Source organism: Bubalus bubalis, chromosome 5 (assembly GCF_019923935.1).
Source record: "Bubalus bubalis isolate 160015118507 breed Murrah chromosome 5, NDDB_SH_1, whole genome shotgun sequence".
Classification (NCBI taxonomy): Eukaryota; Metazoa; Chordata; class Mammalia; order Artiodactyla; family Bovidae; genus Bubalus; species Bubalus bubalis.
Window position 1 is genome coordinate 25,909,214 of NC_059161.1, and position 19,005 is coordinate 25,928,218.

The window sequence follows — 19,005 nt, forward strand, 5'->3', positions numbered from 1 at the left end:
ATAAATAGTTTTTCCTTGGTATCTAAGGAAGATTGGTTCCAGGACTTTTCCCTATTCCACCTCCTCCATGTCCCCAGGATACCAAAATTCCTAGATGCTCAAGACTCATATAAAATGGCATAGTATTTACATGTAACTTACACACATCCTCCCATATACTTAAGAACTCTAGATTAATTTTAATACCTAATAAGACTCTTGAGAGTCCCTTGGACTGCAAGGAGATCCAACCAGTCCATTCTAAAGATCAGCCCTGGGTGTTCTTTGGAAGGAATGATGCTAAAGCTGAAACTCCAGTACTGTGGCCACCTCATGTGAAGAGTTGACTAATTGGAAAAGACTCTGATGCTGGGAGGGATTGGGGGCAGGAGGAAAAGGGGACGACAGAGGATGAGATGGCTGGATGGCATCACCAACTTGATGGACGTGAGTTTGAGTGAACTCCGGGAGTTGGTGATGGACGGGAGGCCTGGTATGCTGCCATTCATGGGGTTGCAGAGTCGGACACAACTGAGTGACTGAATTGAACTGAACTGAATACAATGTAAATGATACGTGAATAGTTGCCAGCACCTGACAAATTCAAATGTTATCTTTCAGAACTTTATTAAATTTTTTTTCATATTTTTGATCCATGGTTGGTTCAATCTGTGAATGCAGAACCAGCAAATATGGAAGGCCAACTGTGTGTGCGTACGTACATATGTGTGTGTGTATATCCTCCTTCCTATACGGTCCCTGCCTTTGCATTTCATGATGCCCATGCTGGTTTTTCTCCTCTCTTCTAGTTATTCCCAGTTTTATTTGCCAATTGCTTTTTCACTAATCATTCTTCAATACTGGAAAAACTTGAGGGCTTTTCTCTCCTCCTACTAGGTGATCACATTGGCATTGATTTTTTTAACCTTGTTTATGATGCTTTTTGTTATAAAAGTTTTAAATTTATATACAATCAAACTTATCAGCCTTTTCTTTTATGGCTTCAGGGTTATATCCTGCCTAAAAAGGGCTAAGACACATTTCAATTATTATATCTTCATCACTATGTTGTTGTCTTGTGCTTAGTCACTCAATCGTGTCTGACTCTAGTGACCCCATAGATTGTAGCCTGCCAGGCTCCTCTGTCCGTGGGATCCTCCAGGCAAGAATAATGGAGTGGGTTGCCACTTCCTTCTCCAGGGGATCTTCCCAACCCAGGAATCGAACCCAGTTCTCCTGCATTGCAGGCATTACTATGTTGATAACTACTAAATTTTAATCTCAGCCTAACCTCTTTGCCAAGATACAGACTTATATAAACAGTTACTTGCTCAATATCTCTATGTAGATATTTCACAGGTGTCTCAAACTGAATATATCTAAAATGGAACCCATGGTTTTTCCTCCTCAAGCTGTTCCCCTTTCCATTACATCTATAGTACAGATTCCCAGAAATGGGATTGCCAAGACAAAGAGCATGAGCAAAATGTGTGTAATTTTGATTTACTGCCCAATTTCCTTTCAGAGGGGTTATATCAGTTTATACTTATGCTAGCAATTAGCTATTTCTCCATGTTCTTGTTAACAGGGTATGTAACCAAACTTCTGGATATTTGTAATCTGGTTGATTACAGATTTGTAATCTGATAGATACAAAATAGTACTTTGGTGTAGTTTTAATTCATGTTTCAGTTATTATGAATAAACCTGAGCAGATTTTCATGTTTAAGGGCAATCTGAACTTCTTGTTTACTACCCATTTTTAGGTCATTGGCCTAGGTTATTGACCAATAAGGAGCTCTTGATGTATTAAGGAGATATCATCTGTAATATGAGATGCAAATGTTTTTCCTTAGTCTTTAATTTTTTGTCTTATTATTGTTTTACCATGCAAAAATTTTAAATATTTATATAGTCAAATCTATCAATATTTTCTTCTATGCTTTCTGGGTTAGTCAATTAGAAAGGCCTCTTCAAGATTATAAAGGAATTGTTTTGTGTCATCTTCTACTATTTTCATGGTTTCACTTTGTATTTTTTAAATCTTGGATCCATTCACTGGACGTTATCCTGTTGGACAGAAGAGTGATACTAAAGAATAAAATGGACATGCCATTCCTTTGCTTAAAATCCTTTAATGGTTTTCTATTGGTCTTAAGATCAAATTTCAAATTCTTAACACGGTCTATTAACTCCAATGTGATCTGGCCCTGTTTCTTCTGTAAAATCATTATGTAACATTCTTTATTGCTCTCTGGATCTCATTGGGTTTCTTTCAGTTCCTCAAACTTGTTATGCTTTTTCATGTCTCAGAATCTTGGATGAACTGTTCCAGAACCAAAGTTAAATCTCTCTGTAATACATTGTTAAATTATCCAGGGCTTCTTTGTAGCACTCATTAACTCTAATTATTTACGTAATTATGAATTCAGTAGCTGTCTTCTGTGCCAGATTATAATTCTCCACTAGAACAGACACTCTAGGCATCTTGTTCACTACTGTAGCTTCTGTTCCCAAGCACAGTGGTGGAAGTATAGTAGCTTCACAGATATTTATTAAATGAATGAATAAATGAAAAATAACAGGTTTAATAAATTCTTTGGTAACATCTAATTTCATTTTTCTGATTATTAGCTCACCAAATAATCTGGTATACTATATTGTTCTCCTAACAAATATATTGTGGATGCATTCAAACCACCAAGTACAACTCACCTCTTGAAAATTATGTTGAGTGAACTTGTCTGCTATCCTTAGCAACTCACGACATGAATGTGTGTCAGCAAAAGCCCGAATGCCCAGGCAGTTTGAAGGATCTAATTGTCTCTTCAGGAATTCACAACAGGCTTCTTGTATTTCTGCCAGCTGGAGGAGGCAAGCAGCTGGTAGGAGGGTCTGAACATTGCCCTCTTCCACAGTTATCTGGGAGGTATATGCAAAGTCTATCAGTAGTTCCATAGCCCTCTCATCTATGTCTCGGATCACTACTTCTGTCTGACGGCTCTCTGCCAATTCTCCTGTAAACATAGCTCGGAAGTAGGGACTACAGGCTGACAAAATGACTCGATGGGCATATATCTTCTTAGCGCCCACAACTAGCACCACATCACATAGCTCCCGGTGTTTTCTCAGAAGGTTAATCACTTCCAAGGTTTGTCGAGGGTGCTTGTCTGAGATATAGGGCATGCGGGCAGGTTGGGGAACCCCTTCTGGCAATTTGTTGGGGTCTCCAAGGGTGCAGCGGCTTGTTACATCCATTCCAGTCTCTCCTGGCCGAATGTTGGTACACCTGCAGGAATGGGGGTAGGAGAGAGAAAAGAAGATGGCAATATTTTTAGAAGCTCATTCCAGCATTTCATTTGTATTTCATATGTAGAGATTCAGGTGTTAATTTAGTAAGTAAATGCCACAAACAAATTATTGACAAATAATTAGAACTAAAATATTTGGATTTTTATAACCATCACACTGTATCAACATGGAGAAAAAAAGAGAATCTGTGCCCCTCAGTTAAGATGGTAACTATGTTTTTGACAAATATTTACTTTTTTTTTTTTTTTTACTATTTTTTATAGTTTACAAAGCATTTAGCTATGGACTAAGGAAAATTCAAAGGACTATAAAGAGGCAATCAGGAAACCTAATTATCTAGAATAAGGAGATATACATGAATAGCCAGAAACAGGGTAACCAGGATAAAAAATGTGATTCAGAAAGGCAAAATCTATGAAATATTTGTTTATACTGGAACATATACGTGACTGGCATAAGCTCTCAGTTATTACAAGGGTATGTATTTGTGTGTGTGTGTGTGTGTGTGAAGTAGGAATATCACATTGGGTTTTTCCAGAGTTTAGGTGAAATATGCAGCACACATGCTTCAGATCACTATACTTCTGTTTCTGATTCTATACTTGCTAGGCAGTCTTCTGATGTACAATTCTTTCAAAGGTATCATGTTATTTAAAAGGGAGGTAGGTGACTCCAGTGTCCTGATCACTGGGTTTCAGGTCAGCCTAAAGTTAGTCTCAGAAACTAATCATCTATGACTGTACTGAGATAATTTAATATCTGGTCCACAAGGGACAGTATTTTTTTAGTTTATTACCTCTAAAGCTGTAGCACCAACAAAACCTACAATATAATAAAACACTAGAGTGTTAAAAGAATCCCCTGGAAAGGAAAGGAGACTCTAAAAGAACATTTTAGGAAGAAGAAACTACATTCAGTTCTTTGCAATCTGTTTTTCCAAAGCACTTATAAATTTAATCTATGCTTGGCCTGAGCCTACAGGTAAATGTATTCTACAGTACAAACTATTCATAATACCTGACATCTGGCAGAAACAGCACTATTTATGCCTGACAATTTAAAACTGAAACTGAAAGCTGAGCAGCTAAAAAATAATTTTTACCACCCACATAAACAACCAAAAGAGCCTTTAGCCACAGTACTTTATTGGTGTCGTTTGTAGTAGATGCTGAAAGAATAAATCAAGAGGTTAACAGTGGTGCACTCCAGCTTTAAAAAAGAACCACCATTAAAGACAAGACCAATTCAAAAATTCCCATTATAACACTGACATTGTATGTTGAAATTAAAGAGTTTTTGTTGCAATCTTAATTATGTACACAAAGATGGTACTGTTGAACCCAGATATAAACAATTTTTTATTTCACCCAAGTACAACATGGAAGCTAATTTCTACATATCTACATAAGTTCTGTTTTCTATGCTCTCTATACACATTCTTGAGAAGTACATTTAATCTCATGGTTTCCATCGCCCGTATATAAATGAAGGATTCTTAACTCCTACCTGGGTAAGTTCTGAATTCAGATCCATATGGATGTCCCCAAATCACTCAAACTCAATACATCTCAAATACTAAAACTGATTCCTTGACTTCTTGACTACTTTCACCCAAGTACATGTCTCTCCTCTAGTCTTCCCAGATCAATTAAAGATAATTTCATTGTTCTACAAACATTTTGGAGCCCCTTTCCTTCCACATACCCTCAAATGCAACCCATCAGCCAATTCTGACATCCAAATACCTAGAATCCAACTATTTCTCTTTATTTTCCACTAGTCTCATCCTAATTCCTGATCCCTGGGTTGGGAAGATCCTCTGGAGAAGGAAACAGCAACATACTCTAGTATTCTAGCCTGGGAAATCCCATACACAGAGGAGCCTGGTGGGCTACCGTCCATGGGTTTGCAAAAAGCTGGACACAAATGAGCAACTGAACACACACCCTAACTCAGGCTATCTTCACACTTCTTTATATGGTAATAGCTGCCTAAGTGATCTGCTTGCTTTCACCTTTGCTGATTTATATTCTCTTCTCTAAACAACCAAAACAATCCTTTAGAAAATTCATATTGTACCATTTCTCTGCTCAAGATCTTTTAAACACTCATAGTAAAAAACAAAGCCTGTAGAGCTTACGAACTTCTGTATGAGTCCTCCCCAAGCTAACTCTCTGAATTCATCTTCCATTCTCCCCTTGCTCATGGTTTTCTAGTCACACAGACTTCCTTGCTGTTTCTGGGACATGCCAAGGCCTTTCTTGGCTTCAGAGCCTTAATTCTTCTTCCTGAAAGGTTCCTTCCCAAATATCTGCAGAGCTCATTCCCTTATTTCTTTCAGATCTCTGCTCACATGTCAACTTATCAGACCACCTTACATGAGAAAGCATCTCTTACTTCTACTATCCTGTACCCTTTACTGTGCTCAATTTTTCTTCTTAAATAATAATTTCCTGATAAAATGTATTGGCTTTCTCTCCCAAACAGAGCATAAGCTCCATGAAAACAAAGCCTTTGTTCTCTTTTGCTCAATGCTATACCTCAACACCTGGATTTAGTGCTCATTAAATAGTTGTCAAATGAATTAAACTGTTCTTCCTGCCAAAATAAAACTATACCCTCCAAACTTTCTTGTCTGGTTCTCCTGAAAGAATGCCTAGTCTGTAGCCAGGCAAACATAGACTCAAATCTTAGTTCCATCATTTACAAGGTATAATCTTGGGCAAATTGTTTAACTTCTCTGATCCTCAAGTTCATCATTTGTAACGTGGGAATAATGTACACTTACCTCACAAGGAAAGTGACAGTGTTGGAATTTGTCTAAATGTATTAATAGGTACTAGGTACTCTGACTCCAAGGGCTTCCCTTGTGGCTCAGCTGGTAAAGAATCCAGCTGCAATGCGGGAGACCTGGGTTTGATCCCTGGGTTGGGAAGATCCCCTGGAGAAGGGAAAGGCTACCCACTCCAGTATCCTGGCCTAGAGAATTCCATGGACTGCATAGTCCGCGGGGTCAAGAAGAGTCAGACACGACTGAATGACTTTCATTTTCACTGACTCCAAAGTCAGTGCTTTATCCTGACCTGTTTTGGTCAATTGGATGGAGCATTTGAAATGGAAATGATCTTGGCAATCTGGTTGACATGACTGTTGTTCTTAAAGGGGAGAAAAAGCAAGCATGCTGCCACATGCTAGAGTACACTGCTCTTTTAGGAGCAAGAACAGGGATTACCAAGACTGTAAGAGGTACCTCATTGTAAATCTCCTGAGAAGTTATATTTAATTCTAGAAGTTATAATTAATTCTATACATTGTTATTTCTTCTGTGGTTCTGCTATTTGTTTTTGTAAACGTATACTTAAAAAAAAAAAAACAAAACTGCTCAGCCCGCATCCTGCATCATTCTCATCACCTCCAAAAAGTTCTGCTGGCAAAGATGCTCCCCACCCTCAACACTCGCCATACATACCTGTACGTTTTTCTGGGCAACTTTGAAGGGAAATTATAATAAGCATCTTAGAAATGGATTGCATTCACACCTTGTCACATCTATATTCATATCTTTGTTTGGATTCTGATGGATTAAGTATTCTAATGATTTGAGGGGTGGGTGATAAACTGAAGTGTGAACTGCTCCCCCAAAGAGGAAAGTGCCCTAGGAGAGTTTTTTTAAAACCGTTTTTTAAAAACTGAAGTATAGTTAATTTACAATGTTGTGTTAGTTTCAGGTATAGAGCAAAGTGGGCTTCCCTGGTGCCTCAGACAGGAGACCAGGATTTGATCCCTGGGTAGGGAAGATCCCCTGGAGAAGGAAATGGCAACCCACTCCAGTATTCTTTTTTTTTTTTTGCTCTCTGGTATTCTTGACTGGAGAATCATATGGACAGAGGAGCCTGGTGGGCTACAGTCCATGGGCTCGCAGAGAGTCATACAGGACTGAGCGACTAACACACACACAGCAAGGTGATTCAGTTGTACATACACACTCATGTATATGCATTTGCAGATTTACATACCTATATGTTCTTTTTCAGATTTTCCATTATAGTTTATTATGTGCTATACAGTAGGTCCTTGCTGCTTATTTTAAATATAGTTAAGTGTATATGTTTATCTTCTAAACTTCTAATTTGTACCTCTCCCCCCAGGCCCCCATCCCTGGTTATCCTCTTTGGTAACCATAAATTTGTTTTCTATGTCTGTGAGTCAATTTCTGTTTTATAAGTAAATTCATATGTATCTTTTTTTTTTTTAGGAAAGCCTTTAATTAAAGGTTTGGGGGAGCAAGCCTGACTGTCCAAGTGAAAATTCATCTAGAGAAACCAGAGGATCTCAAACTATTTAATTTCTCAATCTGTGGATTTCTATCCCAATAGTGAATGAAGGATATTACAATAAATATATGTATAATATATTAAATAAAGAAGTTGAACTCAAATAGTATTTTTATTAACTTAATTTGCAAGAATAATCTACATGTGTCTTAAGGTTGAAGAAGCTAAGTGGAAGGATTTTTCTGGATTCTATCCAGTTAACAAACTATGGAGACCAAACGGAGCTTTTGCCTTCTCCTACAAAAGGACTGCTAATTCTAAGAAAGAGTTAGTCTTTCTAAAACCAAAAGGGTATAAAATTTGCCAATAAGTTTAGTAGACTTTGTATTCACTAAACACTTACGAAAAGCAGAACTTCAAGATAAAGTCTGTAAATGGCATGCTGCTGCTGCTGCTGCTGCTAAGTCACTTCAGTCATGTCCGACTCTGTGAGACCCCATAGACGGGAGCCCACCAGGCTCCCCTGTCCCTGGGATTCTCCAGGCAAGAACACTGGAGTGGGTTGCCATTTCCTTCTCCAATGCATGAAAGTGAAAAGTGAAAGGGAAGTCGCTCAGTCGTGTCCGACTCTTAGCGACCCCATGGACTGCAGCCTACCAGGCTTCTCCATCCATGGGATTTTCCAGGCAAGAGTACTGGAGTGGGGTGCCATTGCCTTCCCGCATATTTACCATCAATTCTCTCAAACCTTAACATAACCTTAGTTTGTTCTTTACCAGCCATGTACTTCAAGGGAAGCTGATCATGTACCCAGCTATAAGGATGAAGCCTGAATTCTCTTGCAATCTTAGGTTAGGATGAAGCTAATGGCACCCCACTCCAGTACTCTTGCCTGGAAAATCCCATGGATGGAGGAGCCTGGTGGGCTGCAGTCCATGGGGTTGCTAGGAGTCGGACACGACTGAGCGACTTCACTTTCACTTTTCACTTTCATGCATTGGAGGAGGAAATGGCAACCCGCTCCAGGGTTCTTGCCTGGAGAATCCCAGGGACGGGGGAGCCTGGTGGGCTGCTGTCTATGGGATCACACAGAGTCGGACATGACTAAAGCAACTTAGCAGCAGTAGCAGCAGCAGCAGCAGAAGCTAATATTGAAGAGGTTACACTGGAGACACAGAGAAAACTTGGGTCCAAGATGGTACTATCAAGTCATGCATTGACCAACCCTGGAGCCCACCTTACTTCTGGCCTTCTTGTTATGTAAATAAAAGACTGCTATATTGATTAAGCCAGTTTGAGTCAAGAAACTGTTAATTCTAACCCCAAACTTTCTGATACCAAAACCAAGTAGTTAATATGTGAAATTAGCCACATATTCTAAATTTACTAACCAACTTGAATATAGATAATAACCCTTGCTTTGACTGGCCAACTACTTCTGTATATTATAGAGACTCTTGCTCCATTATTATCCAATTTTCTAAAAATGGTATTGGTAAATTTAGAAGTATGGTTTAAATTTGTATCTTTTCTTTCAAATGAAGTAAAAATGTTGGAAGAAGACTAGATACTCTTTCTTCACAGTGGCTGGCCCAATTCCTATTGGGCTGTTACATTAAGTATTAAAATACTATTTCTCTAACACCAGCTAGGGAGAAGGCAATGGCAACCCACTCCAGTACTGTTGCCCAGAAAATCCCATGGATGGAGGAGCTTGGTAGGCTACAGTCTATGGGGTCGCTAAGAGTCAGACATGACTGAGCGACTTCACTTTCACTTTCTACTTTCATGCATTGGAGAAGGAAATGGCAACCCACTCCAGTGTTCTTGCCTGGAGAATCCCATGGACAGAGAGGCCTGGTGGGCTGCAGTCCATGGGGTCGCACAGAGTCGGACACGACTGAAGCGACTTAGCAGCAACACCAGCTATGTGAGGGTGCTTGGTAAAAACACAGATTCTTAAGAGGGGGCTAGAGAATCAAAATCTCTGAGGGTATGGTTCCAGAGTCTGCATTTGCAAGTGCATTATTTTAACACAAATTAAAGCTTCATTAATAACTGACTAATGATTCCAAATAGGAAAAGGAGTACATCAAGGCCGTATATTGTCACCCTGCTTATTTAACTTATATGCAGAGTACATCATGAGAAATGCTGGACTGGAAGAAACACAAGCTGGAATCAAGATTGCCGGGAGAAATATCAATAACCTCAGATATGCAGATGACACCACCCTTATGGCAGAAAGTAAAGAGGAACTCAAAAGCCTCTTGATGAAAGTGAAAGTGGAGAGTGAAAAAGTTGGCTTAAAGCTCAACATTCAGAAAACAAAGATCATGGCATCTGGTCCCATCACTTCATGGCAAATAGATGGGGAAACAGTGTCAAACTTTATTTTTTGGGGTTTCAAAATCACTGCAGATGGTGACTGCAGCCATGAAATTAAAAGACGCTTACTCCTTGGAAGGAAACTTATGACCAACCTAGATAGCATATTCAAAAGCAGAGACGTTAGTTTGCCAACAAATGTTCGTCTAGTCAAGGCTATGGTTTTTCCTGTGGTCATGTATGGATGTGAGAGTTGGACTGTGAAGAAGGCTGAGCACCGAAGAATTGATGCTTTTGAACTGTGGTGTTGGAGAAGACTCTTGAGAGTCCCTTGGACTGCAGGGAGATCCAACCAGTCCATTCTGAAGGAGATCAGCCCTGGGATTTCTTTGGAAGGAATGATGCTAAAGCTGAAACTCCAGTACTTTGGCCACCTCATGCGAAGAGTTGACTCATTGGAAAAGACTCTGATGCTGGGAGGGATTGGGGGCAGGAGGAGAAGGGGACGACAGAGGATGAGATGGCTGGATGGCATCGCTGACTCGATGGACGTGAGTCTGGGTGAACTCCGGGAGTTGGTGATGGACAGGGAGGCCTGGCGTGCTGTGATTCATGGGGTCGCAAAGAGTCTGACAGGACTGAGCGACTGAACTGAACTGAAAGAATTTGACTAATAAATAAAATTTCTTAGTGGAAGCTGTCAGTTTTTACAAAAAGAATGTTGACCTAAGATGAAAGGAAAAAACAATGTGAAAAAAATAATGATTCAAAATGCAGCTATAAAGAGAAAAAAATGTAACAGCAAAGTCACTGACAAACACATAAAATAAAACAATAAGGATTCGGATTTACCAAAATGTCAGTAAACCTAAAAACTTCTGTAAACAGGCATCAGACATTATATATGAAATAATTTAAAGAAATAATTCCTACACTTGAATTTCTATATATAATGGGCACAAAAAAGGTGTTATTAATTTTTTTTAAATTATTCTTTCACATTCTGTGGGAATGGGCAACATTTACTTCAGAGACAGATGGTGCTTTAAAAAAAAATATCTGTTTAGGCCTTTTAATTATAAAATGCAAGGTGACAGCCCTTGGAATGATCATTAGATGTCCTTCATTTGCAGTACTTTTTGGTTTCTTATGTTTTGAAATTTAAATTGAATTTAAATATGATTAGGAGGGCTTGGAATCTTAGTTCACACAGTCCCCACCACTCTCTGTCTTACATGAATTTATGCCATGCACTTACATGAACTATCTAAAAGATATATGAGGACTTTGTTTTTTAGTCTCTGTTTTTATTCTTGCCAGGAAAATCCCATGGACAGAGGAGCCTGGAAGGCTACAGTCCATGCAGTCACAAAGAATGAGACATGACTGAAGTGACTGAGCACAGAGCACTAGAGGTATCAAGATTGGAACAAAGAGACCCCAACTACTCAGTATAAAAAAGTAACGGTAATTTCAAAGGGAGAAAGTTTTAGGGGGAGAAAGAGAGAATTAAAGCAGAAAGAACTGCCATACGACCCAGCAATCCCACTGCTGGGCATACACACCGAAGAAACCAGAATGAAACGTGTACCCCAATGTTCATCACAGTACTGTTTACAACAGCCAGGACATGGAAGCAACCTAGATGTCCATCGGCAGACAAATGGATAAGAAAGCTGGAGTACATATACACAATGGCATATTACTCAGCCATTAAAAAGAATGCATTTGAATCAGTTTTAATGAGGTGGAAGAAACTGGAGCCTATTATACAGAGTGAAGTAAGTCAGAAAGAAAAACACCAATACAGTATACTAACGCATATATATGGAATTTAGAAAGATGGTAACGATGACTGTATATGCGAGACAGCAAAAGAGACACAGATGTAAAGAACAGACTTTTGGACTCTGTGGGAGAAGGCGAGGGTGGGATGATTTGAGAGAACAGCATTGAAACATGTATATTATCATATGTGAAACAGATCACCAGTCCAGGTTTGATGCATGAGACAGGGTGCTCAGGGCCGGTGCACTGGGATGACCCTGAGCGATGGGATGGGGAGGGAGGTGGGAGCAGGGTTCAGGATGGGGAACACATGTATACCCATGGCGGATTCATGTCAATGTATGGCAAAAACCACTACAATATTGTAAAGTAATTAGCCCCAACTAAAATAAATAAATAAATTAAAAAAAAAAAAAAAAACAGAAAGCAAAAGAAATGAAGACTGGTTAAAAATGGTGGCAGGTTGTGACTTAAGGACAGCAACAGCCAGTGAAAAAAATGTTGAATGGCTAAGAACTTTTATGGCTTCTTTCATTATTCCTAAACATTCAGTAAAAATCTGATGTATTTGATGGCAGTTCTCAATAAAGGCAAAGAAAGCAACAATGGGTATGCAGTATTTCTAGAAAGAAGCTTGGCTGTGAAAAGAGACATAAAGTTCTACGTCTACTTAAAGAGAGTAACAGCAGGAAAACAATTATATATTGAAGCAATGAAGCAGAAGGAGGGAGAAGTTTTAAAATATATGTAAAAAGGGAGAGAATAAATGATGGAGCAAAATTCTTGAACAGTGGAATATAATGAAATACAGAAGGATGGATCATAGATAAAAGGAAGAAGGGCTCCCCATAAGATATCAGGGGACAGGAGTGGGAGGAAACACAGTGCGGAAATGGATAGATATTTTTGGGTAAGGAGGTGTCAGAGCCGGAGAAGTTCATACCTGATGGCCTCTATTTTTTTGTGAAGTAGGAGCTGAGGGAACAGATCACTTGCTGCTACTGAAAGGAGTGTTAAGAGGGTCATGAGAAGACGGGGTGAGGATGTGGAACAGCTGCTGTGGGGAATGAGCAAGCATTGATTTTGGATAACACTGTTGGCTCAATGATATTAAAGACTCTGACTACAGTAGCATGAATTCCCCGTGGCTGGTTTTATCCAGCAACAATCTGCAGCCCAAATTAGAGAATATAAATGTCTGCATTAATCTAGAATCAAGAAATGCCATGTACAGACTCAAGAGTTGAGTGAGTAGCAGCCAGAAAATGGTTGAAGTGGTTGTAGGAGTAAACTGTGTAAAAACACAAGAGACAAAAGCCATGTTGATTATGACTAGGTCAAAGAACAGATGGAGTGAGCATTCAAGAGGTTACAGTCAGAACACAAGTTATTAGGACTTAGCGATTTCAGAGAGAGCCTTTCTGAGTGAGAGTAGGAATGAATTTTTGAAGTGAGTGAAGGTGAAATTCCTAAGAATTTTTAGGAGGTTAAGGAAATGCAGGCTAGGTAAATGGATGGGTCATTCCCATGAAAATAAAAATCTCCTTAAAAGACAGAAGAATCAAGTAATGTGCATGTAGAAAACATAAACCAAACAACAAGTAAAATATTTTAAATCTTCTTCATTTTTACTAAAGGAATATTACAGTTTTAATACCTTTCTATACCACTTCCCAGGTAGCACTAGTGGTAATGAATCTGCCTGCCAATGCAGGAGACACAAAAGACACAGGTTCAATCCCTGGGAGGGAAGATCACCTGGAGGAGGAAGGAAATGGCAACCTGCTCCAGTATTCTTCCCTGGAAAAATTCCATAGGCAGAGAAGCCTGGTGGGCTATAGTCCATAGGGCCATAGAGATGGACATGACTGAGTGACTAAACAAAAAGTACATTCAAAAAAAGCCTTTCCACATATCCAAAACGTGTGAGTCAACTTAAATTGCAAAGCTATCATGGCACTTCTTCCTCAGATCTACTTCAAAAGTAAGTCTTAACTGAGGAAAGAGTCATTTTCTCTTTCTTTAGCTTGGAATTGTGCTCCCTATCTACTAAACAAGCATCTCTCCTTTTATACTTTAAAAATTTGTCTTAATTTGGACCCAGATTACCTCTCTTGGGGCTTCCCCAGTGACCCAAATGGTAAAGAATTTGCTTGCACTGCAGGAGACTCAGGTTCGATCCCTGGGTCAGGAAGATCCCCTGGAGAAGGGAATGGCAACCCACTCCAGTATTCTTGCCTGGAGAATTCTATGGACAGAGGAGCCTGGTGGGCTACAGTCAATGGGGTTGCAAAGAGTTGGACTCGACTGAGTGACTAACACTGCCTGCTGTTAAAAGATTCAGCTGAGGTCACCTTCATTTAAAGTCCCAAGCACACCTGGATAGAGAGAGCTAGAGATTTGTGCATACAAATCCTTAAAACAGAAATAACATCTCAATGCTCCAGTGCTGCTTATTAGAAGAACATCCACTAGGCACTACATTCCAGACCTGATTCCGTACCAGAAAGCCAGGCTGTTAATTCCTTAATCTGAAAATAGGTCATGAATACTTCAATTCTAAGACATCTCATCTCTGTTTACTGGATGAAACAAGGGTCAGCACTAGGTGCCTTGGCCCAGCAATCAAGGCAAGATGGAGGAAGGTCATGCAAACAAGCTGGTTTCTCCCTTTTGTCAGAAAAACAAATCTTCCTAGGGTACCTCTCAGCAACTTCCACTGACATCTCATTGGCAGCACTGCGTTACACGTTTTTCTTAGTTGCTAAGTCATGTCTGACTCTTTTGAGACCCCATGGACTGTAGCCTGCCAGGTTCTTCTGTCCATATGATTTTCCAGGCAAGAATACTGAAATGGGCTCGAATTTCCTTCTCCAGGGGCTCTTCCCAATCCAGGGATCGAACCTGTGTCTTCTGCATTGGTTACTTTATCAGTGAGCTACCAGAGAAGTCCCATACGTGTTACATAAGCCATCCCCAAATGAAAATAATATTAAAGATATAAAGTATAACATTTATTTTTCTTGTGTCTAAATAGAAGGAGGAGGAAAGGGAGATGTGTTGAGCAAGCCAACCTACAGGGCATGCCACACCAAGAAAGAGCCAAATCAAGCTGGTGTATCTTATAATTTATTTTGAGGAATACATTTTAGACTAGAATAAATCAGCAGAGAAGGCAATTGCACCCCATTCCAGTACTTTTGCCTGGAAAATCCCATGGACGGAGGAGCCTGGAAGGCTGCAGTCCATGGGGTCGCTGGAGTTGGACACGACTGAGCAACTTCACTTTCACTTTTCACTTTCATGCACTGGAGAAGGAAATGGCAACCCACTCCAGTGTTCTTGCCTGGAGAATCCCAGGGACGGGGAAGCCTGGTGGGCTGCCGTCTATGGGATCGCACAGAGTTGGACATGACTGAAGCGATTTAGCAGCAGCAGCAGCAGAATAAATCGGAAATTCTAAAGACAAGAGATCTGAACGGGATTTGCCTTTTGATGTTGAACTCAAGGAGCTCATCTGATCTTCACCATGAGTGCACACTGTCAATAAAAACTCTAGATACAACTAAATAAGACCCAAAGAATCTAAAGCTTCTTACCCACTGATGAACCTTCACTGGGTTTTCATCTTAGGCCCCACCTGAGACACCCCTGGTACTCCCTAGGATTCTGTTTTTGGCATCCTCCTTTTCTGTTCTACTCTCATTCACACATACAACTTCAAGAATCTTCTGCATACTGGTGACTCACAATTTTCAAACCATTCTTCTGCTATTAGACCCATATTCCAATTACATGCTGGCTATCTCTGCCTGGCTGTTTCCTAGACATAATAATCTAAAGAATGTAAGAGAGAATCTATTCTTGGCTTAGTGAAATCTGTTCTCTTTCTGTATTTTTTATTTCATTATGGCAGCACTAACCTGAGATCTTTGGAGTTGCTTGTATCATTACCTTTTCCTCACTCTATATTCACCAAATCCTTTTGATTTTACTATTAAACAATTCTCAATTCCAAACTCTTCTCTCAATCCCTACTGCCATATATCTACTTCAGGCTCTCATCAGCTTTAACTACCACAGCTTCTTTTTTCCTTCATTGCTGCACAGCTTGTGGGATTAGCTCCCCAAGCAGGGGTTGAACCCAGACCCTCAGCAGAGAAAGTGCAGAGCCCTAACTTCTAGACCACCAGAGAATTCCCCACAAACTCCTTTAAATTAGTACTTTTTGCTATCCTTTCTTCCTTCTTTCTAGTCCACATTCTATCTTCTTAAATATCAGCCCAAAGAACAAATCTCAATTGTATAACAACATCCATTGGTTCTTAAATACCTAAAGAGTATAGACTCTTTCCAGTGGTTGTAGCCTCACTTTTCATGCTCTTTTCCCCTACCTTCCTTTCCCTTCTTCCTCCCTCATATACTCTATACTCCAGATATACTTACCATTCTATACATGTCATACAGTTTCAGATCTTGGGGTCTTTTTGTTTTTTGGGCAGCACAGCTGTTCCTTCTGTTTATGGCATATTTTACTATCTCCCTTCTTTAATTCTTATCCTTTCAAGTATATTCTTTACTTTAAAACAAATTCTTATCCTTTCTAGAAGATCCAGCTCAAATATCACCACCTCTGTGAAGCTTTCTTCATCTCTACAAAGCAGAGGTGTACACCTCTATTAAAATCCTTCATGATGCATTATAGTATCTATTTACATGTCTTTCCATCACTTTACCTGTATATATGCAGTATACAAACATAAAACGAGTACGATATAAATGATGAGTGAATAAACCAATTCATAATAAAATCGGGCCCAGTTTCCTATATTTAAGATGGAAGAATTACACTGCAAAATATTTTAGTGTTTCTAAATTATACCAATGATTAAAAAATAATATCTTGGGAACCAGTCACACTGTTGGTTAGACTATAGACAGGTATAATCTCTAAGGATGGGAATTTGTAATTCAAAGTTTTAAAATGCACATACTCTTGGGGGAATTTTATATCTAAGAATCTATTTTATACTTACACAATTGGTCAAAAACCACATACAAGGACATTCATAGAAGAACTGGTTGTAACAGCAAACTATAAAATAACTTAAATGTCTCTCAAAGGGACTGGTTAACAGTACCTACAAGTAACAGGTGGGTCTAAATGTATTTGTCATAATTTACTGCTTATTTAACTTATATGCAGAGTACATCATGAGAAACGCTGGGCTGGAAGAAGCACAAGCTGGAATCAAGACTGCCAGGAGAAATATCAATAACCTCAGATATGCACATGACACCACCCTTATGGAAGAAAGCAAAAAAGAACTAAAGAGCCTCTTGATGAAAGTGAAAGAGGAGAGTGAAAAAGTTGGCTTAAAGCTCAACATTCAGAAAACGAAGATCATGGCATCTGGTCCCATCACTTCATGGCAAATAGATGGGGAAACAGTGGAAACAGTGTCAAACTTTATTTTTCTGGGATCCAAAATCACTGCGGATGGTGGTTGCAGCCATGAAATTAAAAGACACTTACTCCTTGGAAGGAAAGTTATGACCAAGTTAGCATATTCAAAAGCAGAGACATTACTTTGCCAACAAAGGTCCATCTAGTCAAGGCTATGGTCTTCCGAGTAGTCATGTATGGATGTGAGGGTTGGACTATAAAGAAAGCTGAGAGCCGAAGAACTGATGCTTTTGAACTGTGGTGTTGGAGAAGACTCTTGAGAGTCCCTTGGACCCCAAGGAGATCCAACCAGTCCATCCTAAAGGAGATCAGTCCTGGGTGTTCATTGGAAGGACTGATGTTGAAGCTGAAACACCAATACTTTGGCCACCCAATGCGAAGAGCTGACTCATTTGAAAAGACCCTGATGCTGGGAAAGATTGAGGGCAGGAGGAGAAGGGGATGACAGAGGATAAGATGGTTGGATGGCATCTGGCTCAATGTTCATGGGTTTGGGTAGACTCCAGGAGTTGGTGATGGACAGGGAGGCCTGGCATGCTGTGGTTCATGGGGTCGCAAAGAGTCGGACACGACTGAGCGACTGAACTGAACAAGATAATATGTGAAGTGAAAAAAAAAATAGAGAAAAATGTGAATAATTGCAAATATCAGTGTTTTTTAAAAAGAGGAGATGTTCTACATATGCATTACAATACTGTGAAAGAATATGTAAGAAATTGCTTTCAAGTGGTTCCTCTGGAGAGGAAAATTCGGAGCTACAGTCAGCACTGGGAGACTTAAGTTTTACTGAATACCCTATTTTATCTTGGAAATTCTGTAGCATTTACACATAATAGCTAGTTAAAAAAATTAATGCAATGAAGCTTTGCTAACAAAATGCTAACTGGCTTCATAAAACTTTATGATTAAGCATCAGAATACCCTAATGTTTTTGTAATCTTTTCCTGTTCGTAGCTTTTTTCCCCCTCATGGGAAAAGTCTGTAGGTACTTCAGCTATTCAGTCATTCAACAATTATTCAGTGATCACCAGGTGCCAGGGATACAAAGATATAGAAGACACATGAGACTCAAAGAGCTTCCACTGTAGCAGAGAGAATGAACACATATTCAGTATAAACAGTTATTGCTCATTCAAAGCTTCTCCAATACCTGGTAAGCAGAAACCCAACCTTCTTTCCAGAGACTGCTGTCTGGGTTGCTGGCAGCAAGAATCACAGCCCAATAAGGAAAGGGTAGGGAAGTGTGACCACAACTTAACGCAGGTAGCAGGTAAAAGTAAAACCTGGGAGCAATGATAGGCCAGGCTCTGGCCAAGTGATGGTGATGAAAAAAGAACAGTAACTTAACAATTAATGGCACCAGAATTCTCCAACATGATTTTAAACAACTGGCAATATTTCATAATAAAGCAAGACAGAAAAAAGAATAGGTATGAGTGATTAAGTAAATATTTTATACAGGAATTACTGACAAACTAAAAACATCCCCATGCTGCCTTCTCTTTTTTTTAAAAAATAAGTTCCTATTTTAACAATTACATATGACATTTATGGCAGCTGAGGATGAGAAGCCATCAGTGGTTTTTGCAACCCCGTTAGAAGCTGAAGTGATGAAGCATTTAATATACATGTTGTTAATGTCTTCATGTACTTGCAGTCAAATATTATTTCTACTTTAGAGTAAGATACAAATAAGATTAAGTGTACTATGATTTTATATCCATAACATCTTTACATCTGGAGATCTCAAATCATTTGCAAGCATTCATTAATTCCCAATATCCTGGTCAGGTACATTAGGGAAATAAACTGGGGTGACTTCTAGCAAAAGTGACACAACGAAGGTGACTAGGTCAA

General features: G+C 39.4%; 1 protein-coding gene across 8 annotated transcripts in view; it reads right to left on the reverse strand.

Moving 5' to 3' along the window:
* KLHL20 (kelch like family member 20) overlaps positions 1–19,005 on the reverse strand; it is a 68,969-nt gene that overhangs the window by 36,152 nt on the left and 13,812 nt on the right. For all 8 annotated transcript variants that reach the window (XM_006063650.4, XM_006063652.4, XM_044942822.2 and 5 more), the window contains one exon: positions 2,695–3,268. In XM_006063650.4, the coding sequence (XP_006063712.1) occupies positions 2,695–3,268 (574 nt within the window). The remainder of the gene's footprint in view (positions 1–2,694; positions 3,269–19,005) is intronic.